The sequence below is a fragment of the Oncorhynchus mykiss genome, chromosome 8 (genome assembly GCF_013265735.2).
Source record: "Oncorhynchus mykiss isolate Arlee chromosome 8, USDA_OmykA_1.1, whole genome shotgun sequence".
NCBI lineage: Eukaryota > Metazoa > Chordata > Actinopteri > Salmoniformes > Salmonidae > Oncorhynchus > Oncorhynchus mykiss.
Window position 1 is genome coordinate 27,390,542 of NC_048572.1, and position 15,973 is coordinate 27,406,514.

Below are 15,973 nucleotides of genomic sequence, written 5' to 3' on the forward strand. Positions count from 1 at the left end.
TTGTGATAAAACTTAATCCACAGAACTTGTTTATACACTTTTATCCTCTGTGGCTAAACTATTGTCTCTGGTGTATTTTGAATATTGAGAGCAGATTCATAAGGTCGGGTGAAAAAAAAAAATGCCTCTTGGGTCACTACGGGCTTGGGCCTAGCCCCTGACTCACACAATTGACCACACACAAATGTTTTATTAATCAGTTACCCAATTAAGGCAGGGCCCTCCAATTACCCATGTGAGCCCCCTACCTCCCGTCTGAAGATTAGCAGAGCTGCAGCAGCAGGCTGTCTACACTCTTCCTGTGGTTGACGGTTGCAGTGAAAAAATCTACAATATATACTACATATATAATATATACTGTATATATTTCCCTAATATATATACTTTTTTTTACTGTCTGTTGGGCCCCCCACGGGCCTGGGGCTTCAGCCCCGGTAAGCCCCTCCATTAAGTCACTAACTTAATTCTGTTTGGATGGGACAGATTTGTGCATCAGTCTGATTTGTTTCTATCACTTGTTAGGCTACTTTAGCAATTTAATAAAAATCCCCTTGGCAAAACGTCTCTATGGTGAAACAAAGCCTCCTGCACTTTAGTCCATGACAAAGAACATAACCATTGATAGCTGCCACAGCCAAGAGGTTATCAAGCAGCGGTAGCCAGGTGTGCTAACCGTGACTTAAATTGAACAGCTTTCGAAGTTCTCTACAAATTCCTATGATATGATTTCAGACATAAAGCGGAGGTGGAGGTGAGTCAAGTGAAATTAATCTATAATCCTTCGGTCACGGCGGGAAAGTTACTGTATAGCTAGCTGCACGACTTGAGGACACTTGCACTTGCCAGGCGCGAGCGGCAAACATCCTGCATGCAAAGTGCGCGAATAACTTCTGTCGGCGGGAAAGGGTCACCAGCCAACAATAGGTAGAGGCACCACTGTGCTAGTGAGTTTAATTTCTATAATACTATATGAAGCACTGCATCTCGTTTTAATCCCACTCACTTGTCATTCAGTTGTCATGAAAATTATTATCTTTATTTTTATTACTTTGGTTTATGCAATATTCATCATCATCCAATCAGTTTTCATTAACCTGTTTTAATTTTGTGACTTAAAAAAAAAGAAAGTATTTTATTTTTTATTTTGTCCTTACTAGGCATCCGTAGGCATTTGTCTTATTCTCCACTACGACCTGCGGTTTGTGCTTTCTGTTGTGGTGAGAAACACCGGTGGGCAGCTAGCAGTCTGAACTATGGAGCAGATAAATGATATCCAGGTCGTTCCGTGCACCAGCTCCAATTATCTAAAACCATTCAGGGTGCACTATAGCCAGGTGAGTCCAAATAGCCCACTCTCGTTATATCATCCAGCATGAATTGCGGACACCATGTATTTTTATTGCTAGTTGCCCAACCCCCATTCATTTCGCAATTGCCTTATTGTGCAGCATCAACGTCGTAACCTTCATAAAAAGATGGCACACCATATTTAAATGACCATACTTATCGACTTAACGTCTTTATTAACTCTGCATCACCACTGCCACCAAATATTTACTAAAATCAATTGCATGAAATGTAAATATTCAAGCAAGTATAGTAGTTCGCTAACATATCAGTTGCTGTCTCATGTCGAGCACATGCTTTACATTAGGCTAGTTAGCTAGCTGGCTAACTTGCTGGAAATTGACAACCTGACCACTATAATATCTGAATTTCCCCTGTTGGTGATGGTTGTTGTAGGTTGAGTGGCACAGTAGCTCTGGTGCTAGTTGGGCAAGACCTTGAGATGTGTCAAACGGAGAGATGGCTAGCCTGGCTCGTCAACTAGCTAGCTTGTTGTGGGACTGAGTTCGGATGTTGATGCAGCATTTGGGTGCTATGCTGAACATGCAAACCTATTCAACTTCCAGTGATTGATTTGGATATAACCAGGAAACCCACAAGTCCACTTTTATGAATCGAACCCACCAGTATTTTATGGCCCACAAATTATGTTAAAATGTTGATCTCCCTAAATATTAAATCTAAAGGGCAGCTACCTATGTAGCTACTGTAGTTAGCTAAATTCCCTCCGGTATTAAAATGAATGTGTGGGTATTTTGATTCCACTAGTACCTGCTCTATTTGGGTAGCTAGCTACATCGTTTGGAAGATGGATTGGCTACACTTAAACGACCATGTGATGTTCAAGATGACTATCTTTGTGGTTGAGTGTGTGTTTATTGATTGGGCTATAGCTCTGGTCACAAGCAATTATGCATATTTAGTTACTTATAATAACCCTATTGGAACCAGATTTTGCATGGTTGCCATTCTTTACACTGGGCAGTTTCCACTCTGAATTGAAAACTATACTCAGGTCAATTACATGTAGGCTTACAGTGTCTGGCCTCTAGCCTCTACTTTGACCTTTCTAAGAATGCTAAATTTTTCTGCTGTGATTTCTTTAACAGTGATTCCCTTTGGGGTGGGCAATGTTTCATCACATTCACTCAACCTTTTCTGAGATCAGAATTCCCTTCATTTGCCAAGTACTTTTACACATACCCTGAATTTTCTCTCGTGAGAATGTGCTGCTAGCATGCAATAGACAAAAGGTTTTGTAAAAAAAGAAACGTCCTCTCACTGTCAACTGCGTTTATTTTCAGCAAACTTGTGTAAATATTTGTATGAACATAAGATTCAACAACTGAGACATAAACTGAACAAGTTCCACAGACATGTGACTAACAGAAATTGAATAGAGTCCCTGAACAATGGGTAGTCAACATCAAAAGTAACAGTCAGTATCTGGTGTGGCCACCATCTGCATTAAGTACTGCAATGCATCTCCTCACGGACTGCACCAGATTTGCCAGTTCTTGCTGTGAGATGTTACCCCACTCTTCCACCAAGGCGACGGTGGGTTTGTGCCCATAGGTGACGTTGTTGCCGGTGATGTCTGGTGAGGACCTACATTACAACAGGCCTACAAGCCCTCAGTCCAGCCTCTCTCAGCCTATTGCGGACAGTCTGAGCACTGATGGAGGGATTGTGCATTCCTCGTGTAACTCAGGCAGTTGTTGTTGTCATCCTGTATCTGTCCCACAGGTGTGATGTTCGATGTACCGATCCTGTGCAGGTGTTGTTACACGTGGTCTGCCACTGCGAGTACAATCATTACGATCAGCTGTCCATCCTGTCTCCCTGTAGTGCTGTCTTAGGCATCTCACAGTACGGACATTGCAATTTATTGCCCTGGCCACATCTACAGTCCTCATGCCTCCTTGCAGCATGCCTGAGGCACATTCATGCAGATGAGCAGGGACCCTGGGCATCTTTCTTTTTGTGTTTTTCAGAGTCAGTAGAAAGGCCTCTTTAGTGTCCTAAGTTTTCATAACTGTGACCTTAATTGCCTACCGTCTGTGTCTTAACGACCATTCCACAGGCACATTGTTCATTAATTGTTTATGGTTCATTGAACAAGCATGGGAAACAGTGTTTAAACCCTTTACAATGAAGACTGTGAAATTATTTGAATTTTTACAAATTCTCTTTGAAAGACAGGGTCCTGAAAATGGGATGTTTCTTTTTTGCTGAGTTTACAAACAAAATACAGACATCATACTGAATTACAATATCTGAACAGTATATGCTGATTACAGTGGGAATATAGGGGAAACACTGAATATTGTGCAGATTAGTATTTGAGGTCATTGTTGACAAGGTGCAGTAGTTGCTCAATGCAAAGTACCTTAAAGAACAATTCTGCCCACTTAACATTTGAGGTGTTATTATGAAATATTTAGTGATGTCATACACAGTTTGAGTAATTGTATTTTATTGTCTATTGACTGTTTGTTTGGTGATGAGCAAAACTGTAAATTTCTTCTCTGTGACGTATTCAAGTAGGATCCCTGAGATGGTTCAGTTGGTATAGCATGGCGCTTGTAACCCCAGGGTTGTGGGTTCAAGGGGGACCAGTACGACAATGTATGCACTCACTACTATCTGGATAAGAGTGCCTGCAAATGCTGTAAATTACTAATCCAATACAATTATGGACAGTCATTTTCAACAATCCTATATGACACATCTGTAGTTTTCTGATCATATTGGAACTCCAAGCTATATGTTGCTCAAGTTGTCCTTTTCTAATAACAATGGTAAATATTTTAAATAGATGCTCAAAAACCTATAGAACAGTAGTCACCAACCTTTTGAGTCAAGATTACTTTCTGAGTTGAAATGCAAGCCGAGATCGATCGCTCAGATTGTTTTTTTTAAATTACTCAAACGTAAGCCTATATGCAACATTAACCAATGAATAACAGCACTGTAGCAATGAGGTTTGTGCAGTAGGCTATTGGCCCAATATATTATCACCGCATATTGGAATTGCTTGAATTTCCCTGCCAATGCATTGTTCTTCACACCATTTTTTACAATTATATTTCAACGTTTGAGGTAGGCAATATGACCACACCGGTAATAGATCAGTTTAACATGTGCGGCACAGCTGAGTGAGCATACATTTAAATATACACTGCTCAAAAAAATAAAGGGAACACTTAAACAACACAATGTAACTCCAAGTCAATCACACTTCTGTGAAATCAAACTGTCCACTTAGGAAGCAACACTGATTGACAATAAATTTCACATGCTGTTGTGCAAATGCGATAGACAACAGGTGGAAATTATAGGCAATTAGCAAGACACCCCCAATAAAGGAGTGGTTCTGCAGGTGATAACCACATACCACTTCTCAGTTCCTATGCTTCCTGGTTGATGTTTTGGTCACTTTTGAATGCTGGCGGTGCTTTCACTCTAGTGGTAGCATGAGACGGAGTCTACAACCCACAAATGTGCATGTGTCTGCTCAAACGGTCAGAAACAGACTCCATGAGGGTGGTATGAGGGCCCGACGTCCACAGATGGGGGTTGTGCTTACATCCCAAAACCGTGCAGGATGTTTGGCATTTGCCAAGATTGGCAAATTCGCCATTGGTGCCCTGTGCTCTTCACAGATGAAAGCAGGTTCACACTGAGCACATGTGACAGTCTGGAGACGCCGTGGAGAACGTTCTGCTGCCTGCAACATCCTCCAGCATGACCGGTTTGGTGGTGTGTCAGTCATGGTGTGGGGTGGTATTTCTTTGGGGGGCCGCACAGCCCTCCATGTGCTCGCCAGAGGTAGCCTGACTGCCATTAGGTACCGAGATGAGATCCTCAGACCCCTTGTGAGACCATATGCTGGTACGGTTGGCCCTGGGTTCCTCCTAATGCAAGACAATGCTAGACCTCATGTGGCTGGAGTGTGTCAGCAGTTCCTGCAAGAGGAAGGCATTGATGCTATAGACTGGCTCGCACGTTCCCCAGACCTGAATCCAATTGAGCACATCTGATACATCATGTCTCGCTCCATCCACCAACGCCACGTTGCACCACAGACTGTCCAGGAGTTGGCGGATGCTTTAGTCCAGGTCTGGGAGGAGATCGCTCAGGAGACCATCCGCCACCTCATCAGGAGCATGCCCAGGCGTTGTAGGGACGTCATACAGGCACGTGGAGGCCACACACACACTACTGAGCCTCATTTTGACTTGTTTTAAGGACATTACATCAAAGTTGGATCAGCATGTAGTGTGGTTTTCCACTTTAATTTTGAGTGTGACTCCAAATCCAGACCTTCATGGGTTGATAAATTTGATTTCCATTGATAATTTGTGTGATTTTGTTGTCAGCACATTCAACTATGTAAATAAAAAAGTATTTATTAAGAATATTTCATTCAGATCTAGGATGTGTTATTTTAGTGTTCCCTTTATTTTTTTGAGCAGTGTATTACTGGGCTGATGATGCCTACATCTGATGGTCAGTCTCAGCGAAGGGAGAGAGCACTGTCCCGCTCCCTTTCCTCTGCTGACACTGAACAAAAAGGGAAACAGTCTTCCAGCTGATTTTGAAACTTGAGTCGCACCGCATTATTCTTGCCTCCATAAACAAATTCATGGTGTTACTCCTATGAACAAAGAAAGTTAAATATTTCTCGATATTCAAAAAGACCCAAGCTGCTAATAATAACGCAAGCCTATTGATATGCTTTCCTACTCATTCATTACAGCTGCAGGGTTGATTGTAGAGTGAGTGGAATTAGGAAAAACACACATTTTTAATTGCATATAAAATGGTTGAATAAGGAATTGACCGTGCCAAAATAAGAACTTAAACACAAACTCACTCATAAAAACAGCAGCTCTTTGCTGTGTTTGTTGACAGTCTCTCTCTAGTCATGGTTTAGAAATCTCGCAGTATCAACTTTGCTGTAGCTTTCTTTTATACCTGCAAAGTTACTGCAGACACAGTAATCTGAGCCATCCGATTAGCCAGTGGTAGGCTTATAGTGCACTTGGTTTGTTCTCCGAGAAGGCAGAGTTTGTACATTTTGTGGCGGCAGGTAGCCTAGTAGTTAGTGTTGGGCCAGTAACCGAAAGGTTGCTAGATCGAATCCCCGAGCTGACAAGGTAAAAATCTGTTGTTCTGCCACTGAGCAAGGCAGTTAGTTATCTGTGGATGGAATTTGTTTAAATGAATGATTAGAATATTCCACCCTGAAACTATATGATTGTATGTAATTGATTAGAATCATCAATGAAATACATTAGAATCATCATATTATTGTTAATGATGTGTGTAGTTTTAGTCAGAATTAGGGTAAAACAATATAACAATATGTCTCTAAAGTGTCTTAAACAGATTGTCTGAGCAAGATTCGGTGCCGACCTTGGCCGGGGGCCACTGAGAGATTTGGGAAAGGACGGGGAGTGCTTCTCACGGTCCCTAATCTTTGTCGACTGGGTAGGACAGTGTGCATATGATACCTAATGTTTGTGTGTGAAAGTATGTGCATAAGAAGCCAGTATAAAATTAATGGTTTTGTACAACAGACCAGCGCTCTCGTGAATAAACCTTTTTGACTATTTTAGCTGGGCCTCTGTCTGTTTCATTCGACCAGTATCTTACAAATTCTGGTTTGCAGACTGAGTAATGATAATTAAATTGGGTTATGAACCTTGAGAACATAATTCTCGTAACATTAAACCACTGTTCCTAGGCCATCATTGTAAATAAGAATTTGTTCTTAACTGACTTGCCTAGTTTAAATAAATAAAAACTTCAGACACCTGAAAGGGTTCAAAATGGGAACACTATCACGATCGACCAGTTGATGACCACTGCTATAAAACGATATTTATAGACAGCTTACAATATGTTCAAACTCCCATGATTCTATTCAGCAAAACCACTCCCACCAGCTATTGAGCCTTTTCCAAATAGCCTATATTTCCATATTGAATTACTTGTAAACATCATACTTCTTTTTTTTTTGTTGTTCCAAATACCTCTAGTGTTGGGTGGTTGCATGGACAGTCGCTGAGGCTTTATATTTCTGTTATCGGGGAACGCTTTATTTCAGATGCAGCAGGTTTAGCTACTTAGCTAGCAAGCATTGCTAAAGTTGCACCAAAGATACAGGCTGAGAGACCAGGATTCCGTAATGATTTGCCTGTAAATTTCATAATAAACGTTGTTCTTATAACAGGCCTACATGTTGTTTTGGACTGTAACACAGTCAATAAGATGGAACTCGGCTGTTATTGTTACAAGCACTATTATTTTGGATGTAGCAGTCGGGCTAGCTAGCATACTAACTAAATACAGTAACTCTGTTATGGTTACCGTAGCTAGTTAGCATATAAATTCATTGTTTTTGTGTATTGCAGTTGATTGGTGATAATGACATGAATACAAATTCAGCATGACATTTTTGCAAGCATTATAATATATTTACTAGGGCTGACCCCATTTAGTTGACTGGTCGATTGTTTGGGCCATAGGCTTTTGGTCGACCCAAGATTTCTTTAGTTGAGCAGTCGCATTTAAAATATATATGTTTTTATGATGCACAAGACACCTGTCTGACTTGCCCCTGTCTCAGTGGACTAATCCATTGCGGATGGCACAGTCCACTCAGACGTGAAACTGAAATTTGTATATGGTTATATTATGTAATACAATGGTGCAACACTAATACATCTAGTGTTATTTTATAACAAATGTGCTTTCTCCCGGGTTGGATACGGTCACAGTCCGCACTTCTGAAACATGATCTAAAGTGCGCCGTAGAATTGGCGCCTTTCCCTATTTTTATTATAAAATTAAAAAAAAATAATTGTGTGTGAATTTTACCTCTTTTTCTCCCCAATTTCGTGGTATCCAATTGTTTTAGTAGCTACTATCTTGTCTCATCGCTACAACTCCCGTACGGGCTCGGGAGAGATGAAGGTTGAAAGTCATGCGTCCTCCGATACACAACCCAACCAAGCCGCACTGCTTCTTAACACAGTGCGCATCCAACCCGGAAGCCAGCCGCACCAATGTGTCGGAGGAAACACTGTGCACCTGGCAACCTTGGTTAGCGTGCACTGCACCTGGCCCGCCACAGGAGTCGCTGGTGCGCGATGAGACAAGGACATCCCTACCGGCCAAGCCCTCCCTAACCCGGACGACGCTTGGCCAATTGTGCGTCGCCCCGTGGACCTCCCGGTCGCGGCCGGTTACGACAGAGCCTGGGCTCCAACCCAGAGTCTCTGATGGCACAGCTGGCGCTGCAGTAGCCTTTCCCTATGTTGCTATGTGAATAATAGCAAAGTTAACCAGCATATTGGTATTGAGAATGATGCGGCGGAGGCAGCAGCAGAGATGAGGGAACAGCCCTTGCCGTAGCCTAATTGTCAAAAGAAAATTAAGGAGAGGAAACCCCAACATAATTCCGTCTATACTCAATATCCAAACTGTTAAATGTTAAACACCTTAGCCAAGTACATTTCAACTCAGTTTTTCACATTTCCTGACATTTAATCCTAGTAAAAAAAAAACCTGTCTTAGGTCAGTTAGAATCACCACTTTATTTTAAGAATGTGAAATGTCGGGAGCACGTGATGCCGCGGAGCTGAGCAGACGTTGACAAACCGAGCTCTTCAAAGTTATTATATTTTTACCTAAATAACAACGTTGAAACAATATTCTAACATCGGCTGATAAATTGTCAAGTACTTACCTTCCCAAAGAGCCATGGACCTCCGACCGAGAGGCAAGAAGGACGACCAAAATGTTGTTGATTCCCAAGATGATAATAACGCTACAGCTAGCAAGACTAGCATTAGCCCTCATAACTCAGAAGACAGTTCCAGACTGTTGCTCTCAGCAGCCTCTTGCGAGCCTGCCGACATGCTGGCTACTCTCCTCCGGGAAATTCAGGATGGTAACAAAGGTCTTACTATGAAAATTTATAAATCGTCTGAACTCCATTCTTCCATTGACGACCTGAAATCCTCCATGAATGATCTCCTTTTGAGAACGACTGAGGCAGAGTTGCGCATTAGCACAGTTGAAGATACCATCGCTCGACATGACCAGGTCTTGATACAACTGCAAAAGGACAATGCCTACCTCAAAAACGAGGTAGATCAGATGGAGAACCAGAGTAGACGTAGTACTATCCGTGTGGTGGGATTGAAAGAGGACAGCGAGGGCCGTGACCCGGTCCGTTTCTTCACTCAATGGATCCCGGAGGTCCTAGGCATAATCAACTTCACCAAGCCGCTGGAAATCGAACGCGCCCACAGAACATCAGCGCCGAAACCCCGGCCAGATGAGCCCCCACGGGCCGTCCTGATCAGGTTCCTCTGTTTCCAGGACAGAGAGAAGATACTGCAACTCGCAAAAGAGCCAAAGGGGACATCACCATCGATGGAAAGAGGGTCAGCCTTTTCCCGGATATGAGCGCCTATCTCGCCAGACGTCGCAAGCAGTTCAGACCTGCCGCCAAAGCACTGAAGGAGAAGAACATCAGGCTACCTCATCCACCCTGCACGGATGAAAGTTCAGTACAAAGGCCGAAGCCATCTCTTCAACACACCGGGAGAAGTGCACACTTTTCTCAAATAACTGAACAATGTCTGAGCCAGGACGGTCTTTCTGGGGGATAAAATGCAGTTTGTTTGTTTTCTCTTATCCGGACTGAACTGCTGATATCTTCCGGTCACTATAATTGATTTGTACATTTTCAACTAACCATATCTTTCCGGGGTGAGTTCTATTACATTTACAGGAGCGTATATTTTGGTTGAGTCCATATCCACTGGGCGACGTAAATAAGAGGGCTTAGGCCCACTGCTTTCCCCCTCATTTATGTTAATCTTACTTTCTTCTAACTTCGATGACCATATGTTTATTCAGAATGTCTTCCTTCAGGTCGCTCAAGCACCACCAGGATGGCTACTCGTTGGAGATTTTAATTTTTGTTTAGATACAGTTCTTGATAGGTCCTCGGATAAACCTTCACTTCTTACCAAAGCCGGCAAGCTCACCATGTCATTCATGAAAGATCTCAATTTACTAGACATCTGGAGACAGTTGCACCCACAGGATAGGGAGTACTCTTTTTATTCACACCCACACAAGACAATCACACATAGATAACTTTTTACTTTCGACACAACGGTTTCATAGTGTTAGATGTCGAGTATCTCCCCAGATTGCTTAGTGACCATTCTCCTCTGGTATTATCAATCTCCATTCCTACCAAGGTAAATGGAGCATATAGATGGAGACTAAATTCTACACTCCTAAAGCCACCTGAATTTTGTGCATTCATCAAAGAGCAGATCAATATTTTTACTTTGACAAACAAACCCTCCGCTCCTGACAGTTTCATTCTTTGGGACACATTGAAGGCCTATCTGAGGGGACAGAAAATGTCCTATACTAAAGGGCTGAAGAGAAAACACAGTGCGGAACTGAGTGCCCTTGAATCTTAAATCTCCGAGCTAGAGAGAACCTACCAAAGAGGCCTGACTAAGATCTACAGGCTTTTGGTAAATAAAAAACTTAAATACAATATTCTGAACACATATCAAGCTGAGAGGGCCATCACTAAATCAAAACGGCGTTATTACGAGCTTGGAGAGAAAGCTCACAAAGTATTGGCATGGCAACTGAAAGCAGAGGAAAGTAAGAGGACAATTCATGCTATAGAAACTCTTACTAATGAGATCTTTAGACCCTACTGAAATTAATAATACTTTTAAGAAATACTATGAAGACCTCTACACTTCCCAATCAAGCGACGATCTATCAGAGATCAACTATTTTCTCTCCTGTCTCAACCTCCCATGCCTGTCAGGGGAAGACCACGAGCGTCTGAGTGGACACTTCTCAGTTCCTGAATTGTTGGAGGCCATTAAATCCTTACCTTCTAATACATCTCCTGGAGAGGATGGCTTCCCTCCAGAGTTCTATAAAGAATTAATGGACCTGTTGGTCCCCTACCTTATGGAGGTACTTAACTTCTTGGATATAGGGGGCGCTATTTTAATTTTTGAATGAAAAACGTTCCCGTTTTAAACAAGATATTTTGTCACGAAAAGATGCTCGACTATGCATATAATTGACAGCTTTGGAAAGAAACACTCTGACGTTTCCAAAACTGCAAAGCTATTGTCTGTGAGTGCCACAGAACTGATGTTACAGAAAAAACCCAGATAAAAATCCAATCAGGAAGTGCCGCATTTTTTGAAATCGCCTCATGCCAATGACTCCTTATATGGCTGTGAAGGAGCTAGGAGTCAGCTTATGTTTTCCCCAAGGTGTCTGCAGCATTGTGACGTATTTGTAGGCATATCATTGGAAGATTGACCATAAGAGACTAGATCTACCAGGTGGTCGCTTGGTGTCCTCTGTTGCAATTATTGCGTAATCTCCAGCTGCAGTATTTTTCCGTTTGCTTCTGATGAGAAGCCAACTGCCACCACTGATAGATTATCGAAAAGATATGTGAAAAACACCTTGAGGATTGATTCTAAACAACGTTTGCCATGTTTCTGTCGATATTATGGAGCTAATTTGGGAAAAAAATTGGCGTTGTAAGTGACTGCATTTTCCGGTCTTTTTCTTTGCCAAACGTGATGAACAAAACGGAGCTATTTCGTCTACACAAATAATATTTTTGGAAAAAATGAACATTTGCCATTTAACTAAGAGTCTCATCATTGAAAACATCCGAAGTTCTTCAAAGGTAAATTATTTTATTTGAATGCTTTTCTTGTTTTTGTGAAAATGTTGCCTGCTGAATGCTAGGCTTAATGCTATGCTAGGCTATCAATACTCTTACACAAATGCTTGTGTAGCTTTGGTTGAAAAGCATATTTTGAAAATCTGAGATGACAATGTTGTTAACAAAAGGCTAAGCTTGTGTTTTGAATATATTTATTTCATTTGCGATTTTCATGAATAGGAAACGTTGCGTTATGGTAATGAGCTTGAGGCTATGATTACGCTCCCGGATACGGGGTTGCTAGAGGTTAAAAAAGCCAGGGAAGACAACTGCTTTCCAGAGTCTCTCTCAAGCAGTGATTACTGTAATCCACAAGAAACGGAAAACCCCGCTAAAGTGCGCCTCCTATAGACCAATCTCTCTCCTTAACACAGATTGTCAACTGGTCACCAAGATGCTATCTAAGAGACTGGAGTCATGTCTTCCCCTGTTGGTCAACCCAGATCAGACTGGCTTCATAATTAATAGATTGTCCTCCAATAATCTCAGAAGGTTATTTTGATATAATTCACCTTGCTAACAAAATCTGGTCAGTTTGTTGCAAAAGGTGGAGAGTGAGCTTTGTAAATGGATGGACTTACCTCTCACTCTACTGGGTAGAATCAATGTAATTAAAATGAATGTCCTGCCCAGATTTCTATATCTGTTTCAATCTCTCCCTATCCGTGTTCCCGCAGCATTTTATTACTCTCTCGACAAGTTGACCAGACGGTTTATCTGGCACGGCGAAACCCCTAGGGTTGGCCTGGATAAACTGACCCTTGATTACAGTCAAGGGGGCTTAAACCTCCCCAATTTTAGAATGTACTACTGGGCTGCACAGTCTAGGTTTCTGGCTCAGAGGTTTGACAATGGTCCATCTCCCTCAAGCTTTCAATGTTCAACCATGAGGTAAATGATGACACTGGGGCAGAATTGTTTTACAAATGGGACAGAAAATCTATAAAAACCATCACCGACAACCCTTTAATCATACATTCTGTCCTGGCATGGTGCAAACTGCATGAGCTGTTCAGACGAGGGGGATTCCTTTCCCCTAAAACCCCTTTATGGAACAATAGATTGATTCCTATGTTTTTCCAGAATAGTAACTTTAGACCATGGTCTGATAAGGGGATCACTCTTCTGGAACATTGTTACAAGGAGGGAGTTCTTATGTCTTTTGATCAGCTGAAATAGAAATACCACTTGCCTAACAGGGACTTCTTTAGCTACCTACAACTACAAAACTTTATTAGGGTGACTCAAGGGACAATGGAACCTATTGAACTCTGCCATGCAGACCAACCACTGTTCAAGACCATTTCCCGTGTATACGATGCTCTTATGTCAGGACTAACACTGCCTGGGCTAGATAAACCCAGACTTAGATGGGAAAAATATCTGGGTATTGATATTGATGAGGATCTATGGAGTGACCTATGCAGGGATGGTGTTACATCCACATTGAACTCCAGATACAGACTGATCCAGTTTAATTTCCTCCATCAGCTCTATATCACCCCATCTAAACTGCACAAGTTCAACCCAGATATCTCCTTCCTATGTTTTAGATGTGGCTCAGATGAAGGAACATTCCTCCATTCCACTTGGCAGGGTTCAAAACTACATGATTTCTGGCAGGTGGTATGCGATACCATATCCTCAATTCACGGGGTTGCATTCACTTTAGACCCGGAGGTCTGTCTACTGGGCAACTTTACTAACACCAATCTTAGGCAAAGCCATACTATAAAGCTAACGGAAATATTGCTAGCGATTGCCAAGAAATGTATTGCCTTGAAATGGACATTGGATTCCTCCCTGCCAGTTGCAATGTGGCTATCAGAAGTTATTAGTTGTATCCCTTTGGAGAAAGTCACTTACTGCTTGAGGAATAAGTTAGACATTTTACAGAATTTGGCAACCTTTTATTGACTATATGGAGAATCTACCCCCACATCTCATTGATTGAATCTCTATATAATCCTCACAATGTTTCACACGTAATGTATAATATGTACCCTACGGCAGGTGATCCAATGTCTCATTATTTTTTTCTTATTGTATGTTTGTATATATTTTTTTGTTACGCTTGTCTGTTACTGTCACTTTGTCCTATCGTTGTCTAATATCTTTTCACTTTTGTTTTGTTCATAAATGGAAATATATATAGATATAGATAGATAGATAGATAGAATGTGAAATGTCAGAATACTAGAGTGATTTATTTCAGCTTTTATTTCTTTCATCACATTCCCAGTGAGTCAGAAGTTTACATACTAATTGAGTGTATTTGGTAGCATTGCATTTGAATGGTTTAACTTGGGTCAAATGATTTGGGTAGCCTTCCACAAACTTCCCACTGTAAGTTTGGTGAATTTTGGCCCATTCCTCCTGACAGCGCTGATGTAACCGAGTCAGGGTTTTAGGCCTCCTTGCTCGCTCACGCTTTTTCAGTTCTGCCCACAACTGTTCTATGAGATTGAGGTCAAGGCTTTATGATGGTCATTCCAATACCTTGACTTTGTTCTTAAGCCATTTTGCCACAACTTTGGAAGTATGCTTGGGGTCATTGTCCATTTGGAAGACCCATTTGCAACCAAGCTTTAACTTCCTGACTGATGTCTTGAGATGTTGCTTCAATATAGCCACATCATTTTTCTACCTCATGATGCCATCTATTTTGTGAAGTGCACCAGTCCCTCCTGCAGCAAAGCACCCCCACAACATGATGCTGCCACCCCCTTGCTTCACGGTTGGGATAGTGTTCTTCAGCTTGAAAGCCTCCCCCTTTTCCCTCCAAACATAATGATGGTCATTATGTCTAAACAGTTCTATTTTTGTTTCATCAGTCCAGAGAACATTTCTCAAAGTATGATTTTTTTTTTCTCTGTTTTTATGGCGGTTTTGGAGAGCGGCCTTTCAGGTTATGTCGATATAGGACTCGTTTTACTGTGGATATAGATACTTCTGTACCTGTTCCCTCCAGGATCTTCACAAGGTCCTTTGCTGCTGTTCTGGGATTGATTTGCACTTTTCGCACAAGTATGTTCATCTCTAGGAGACAAAGTGTCTCCTGAGTGGTATTTTTAATTTTAATATTACCTTTATTTAACTAAGCAAGTCAGTTAAGAACAAATTCTTATTTTCAATGATGGCCTAGGAACAGTGGGTTAACTGCCTGTTCAGGGGCAGAACGACAGACCTTGTCAGCTCGGGGGTTTGAACTTGCAACCTTTCGGTTACTAGTCCAACGCTCTAACCACTAGGCTACGTATGACGGCTATGTGGTCCCATGGTGTTTATACTTGCGTACTGTTGTTTGTACAGATGAACACAGTACCTTCAGGCATTTTGAAATTGCTCCCAAGGATGAGCCAGACTTGTGGAGGTCTACAATTTATTTTCTGAGGTTTTGGCAGATCTTTTGATTTTCCCATGATGTCAAGCAAAGAGGCACTGAGTTTGAAGGTAGGCTTTGAACCTTCAATTTACTCAAATTATGTAAATTAGCTTATCAGAAGCTTTTAAATCTATGACATCATTTTCTGAAATTTTCATTGCTGTTTAAAGTCACAGTCAACATAGTGTATGTAAACTTCTGACCCACTGGAATTGTGATACAGTGAAATAATCAGTCTGTAAACAATTGTTGGAAATATTACTTGCGTCATGATTAGAGGTAGACCGATTATGATTTTTCAACACCGATATTTGGAATTATTGGAATACCAAAAAAAGCCAATACCGATTAATCGGCTGATTTAAAAAGAAAGAAAAAATGTTTTTTTTTTTTTTTAAATGTACATTTATTTGTAATAATGACAC

General features: G+C 41.5%; 1 protein-coding gene across 1 annotated transcript in view; it reads left to right on the top strand.

Moving 5' to 3' along the window:
* Nucleotides 1-1,175: 1,175 nt before the first annotated feature.
* nudt14 (nudix (nucleoside diphosphate linked moiety X)-type motif 14) overlaps nucleotides 1,176-15,973 on the top strand; it is a 91,971-nt gene continuing 77,173 nt past the window's right edge. Inside the window, exon 1 of the mRNA XM_036985210.1 lies at nucleotides 1,176-1,334. Coding sequence (XP_036841105.1) covers nucleotides 1,254-1,334 — 81 coding nt within the window. The 5' untranslated portion in view covers nucleotides 1,176-1,253. The remainder of the gene's footprint in view (nucleotides 1,335-15,973) is intronic.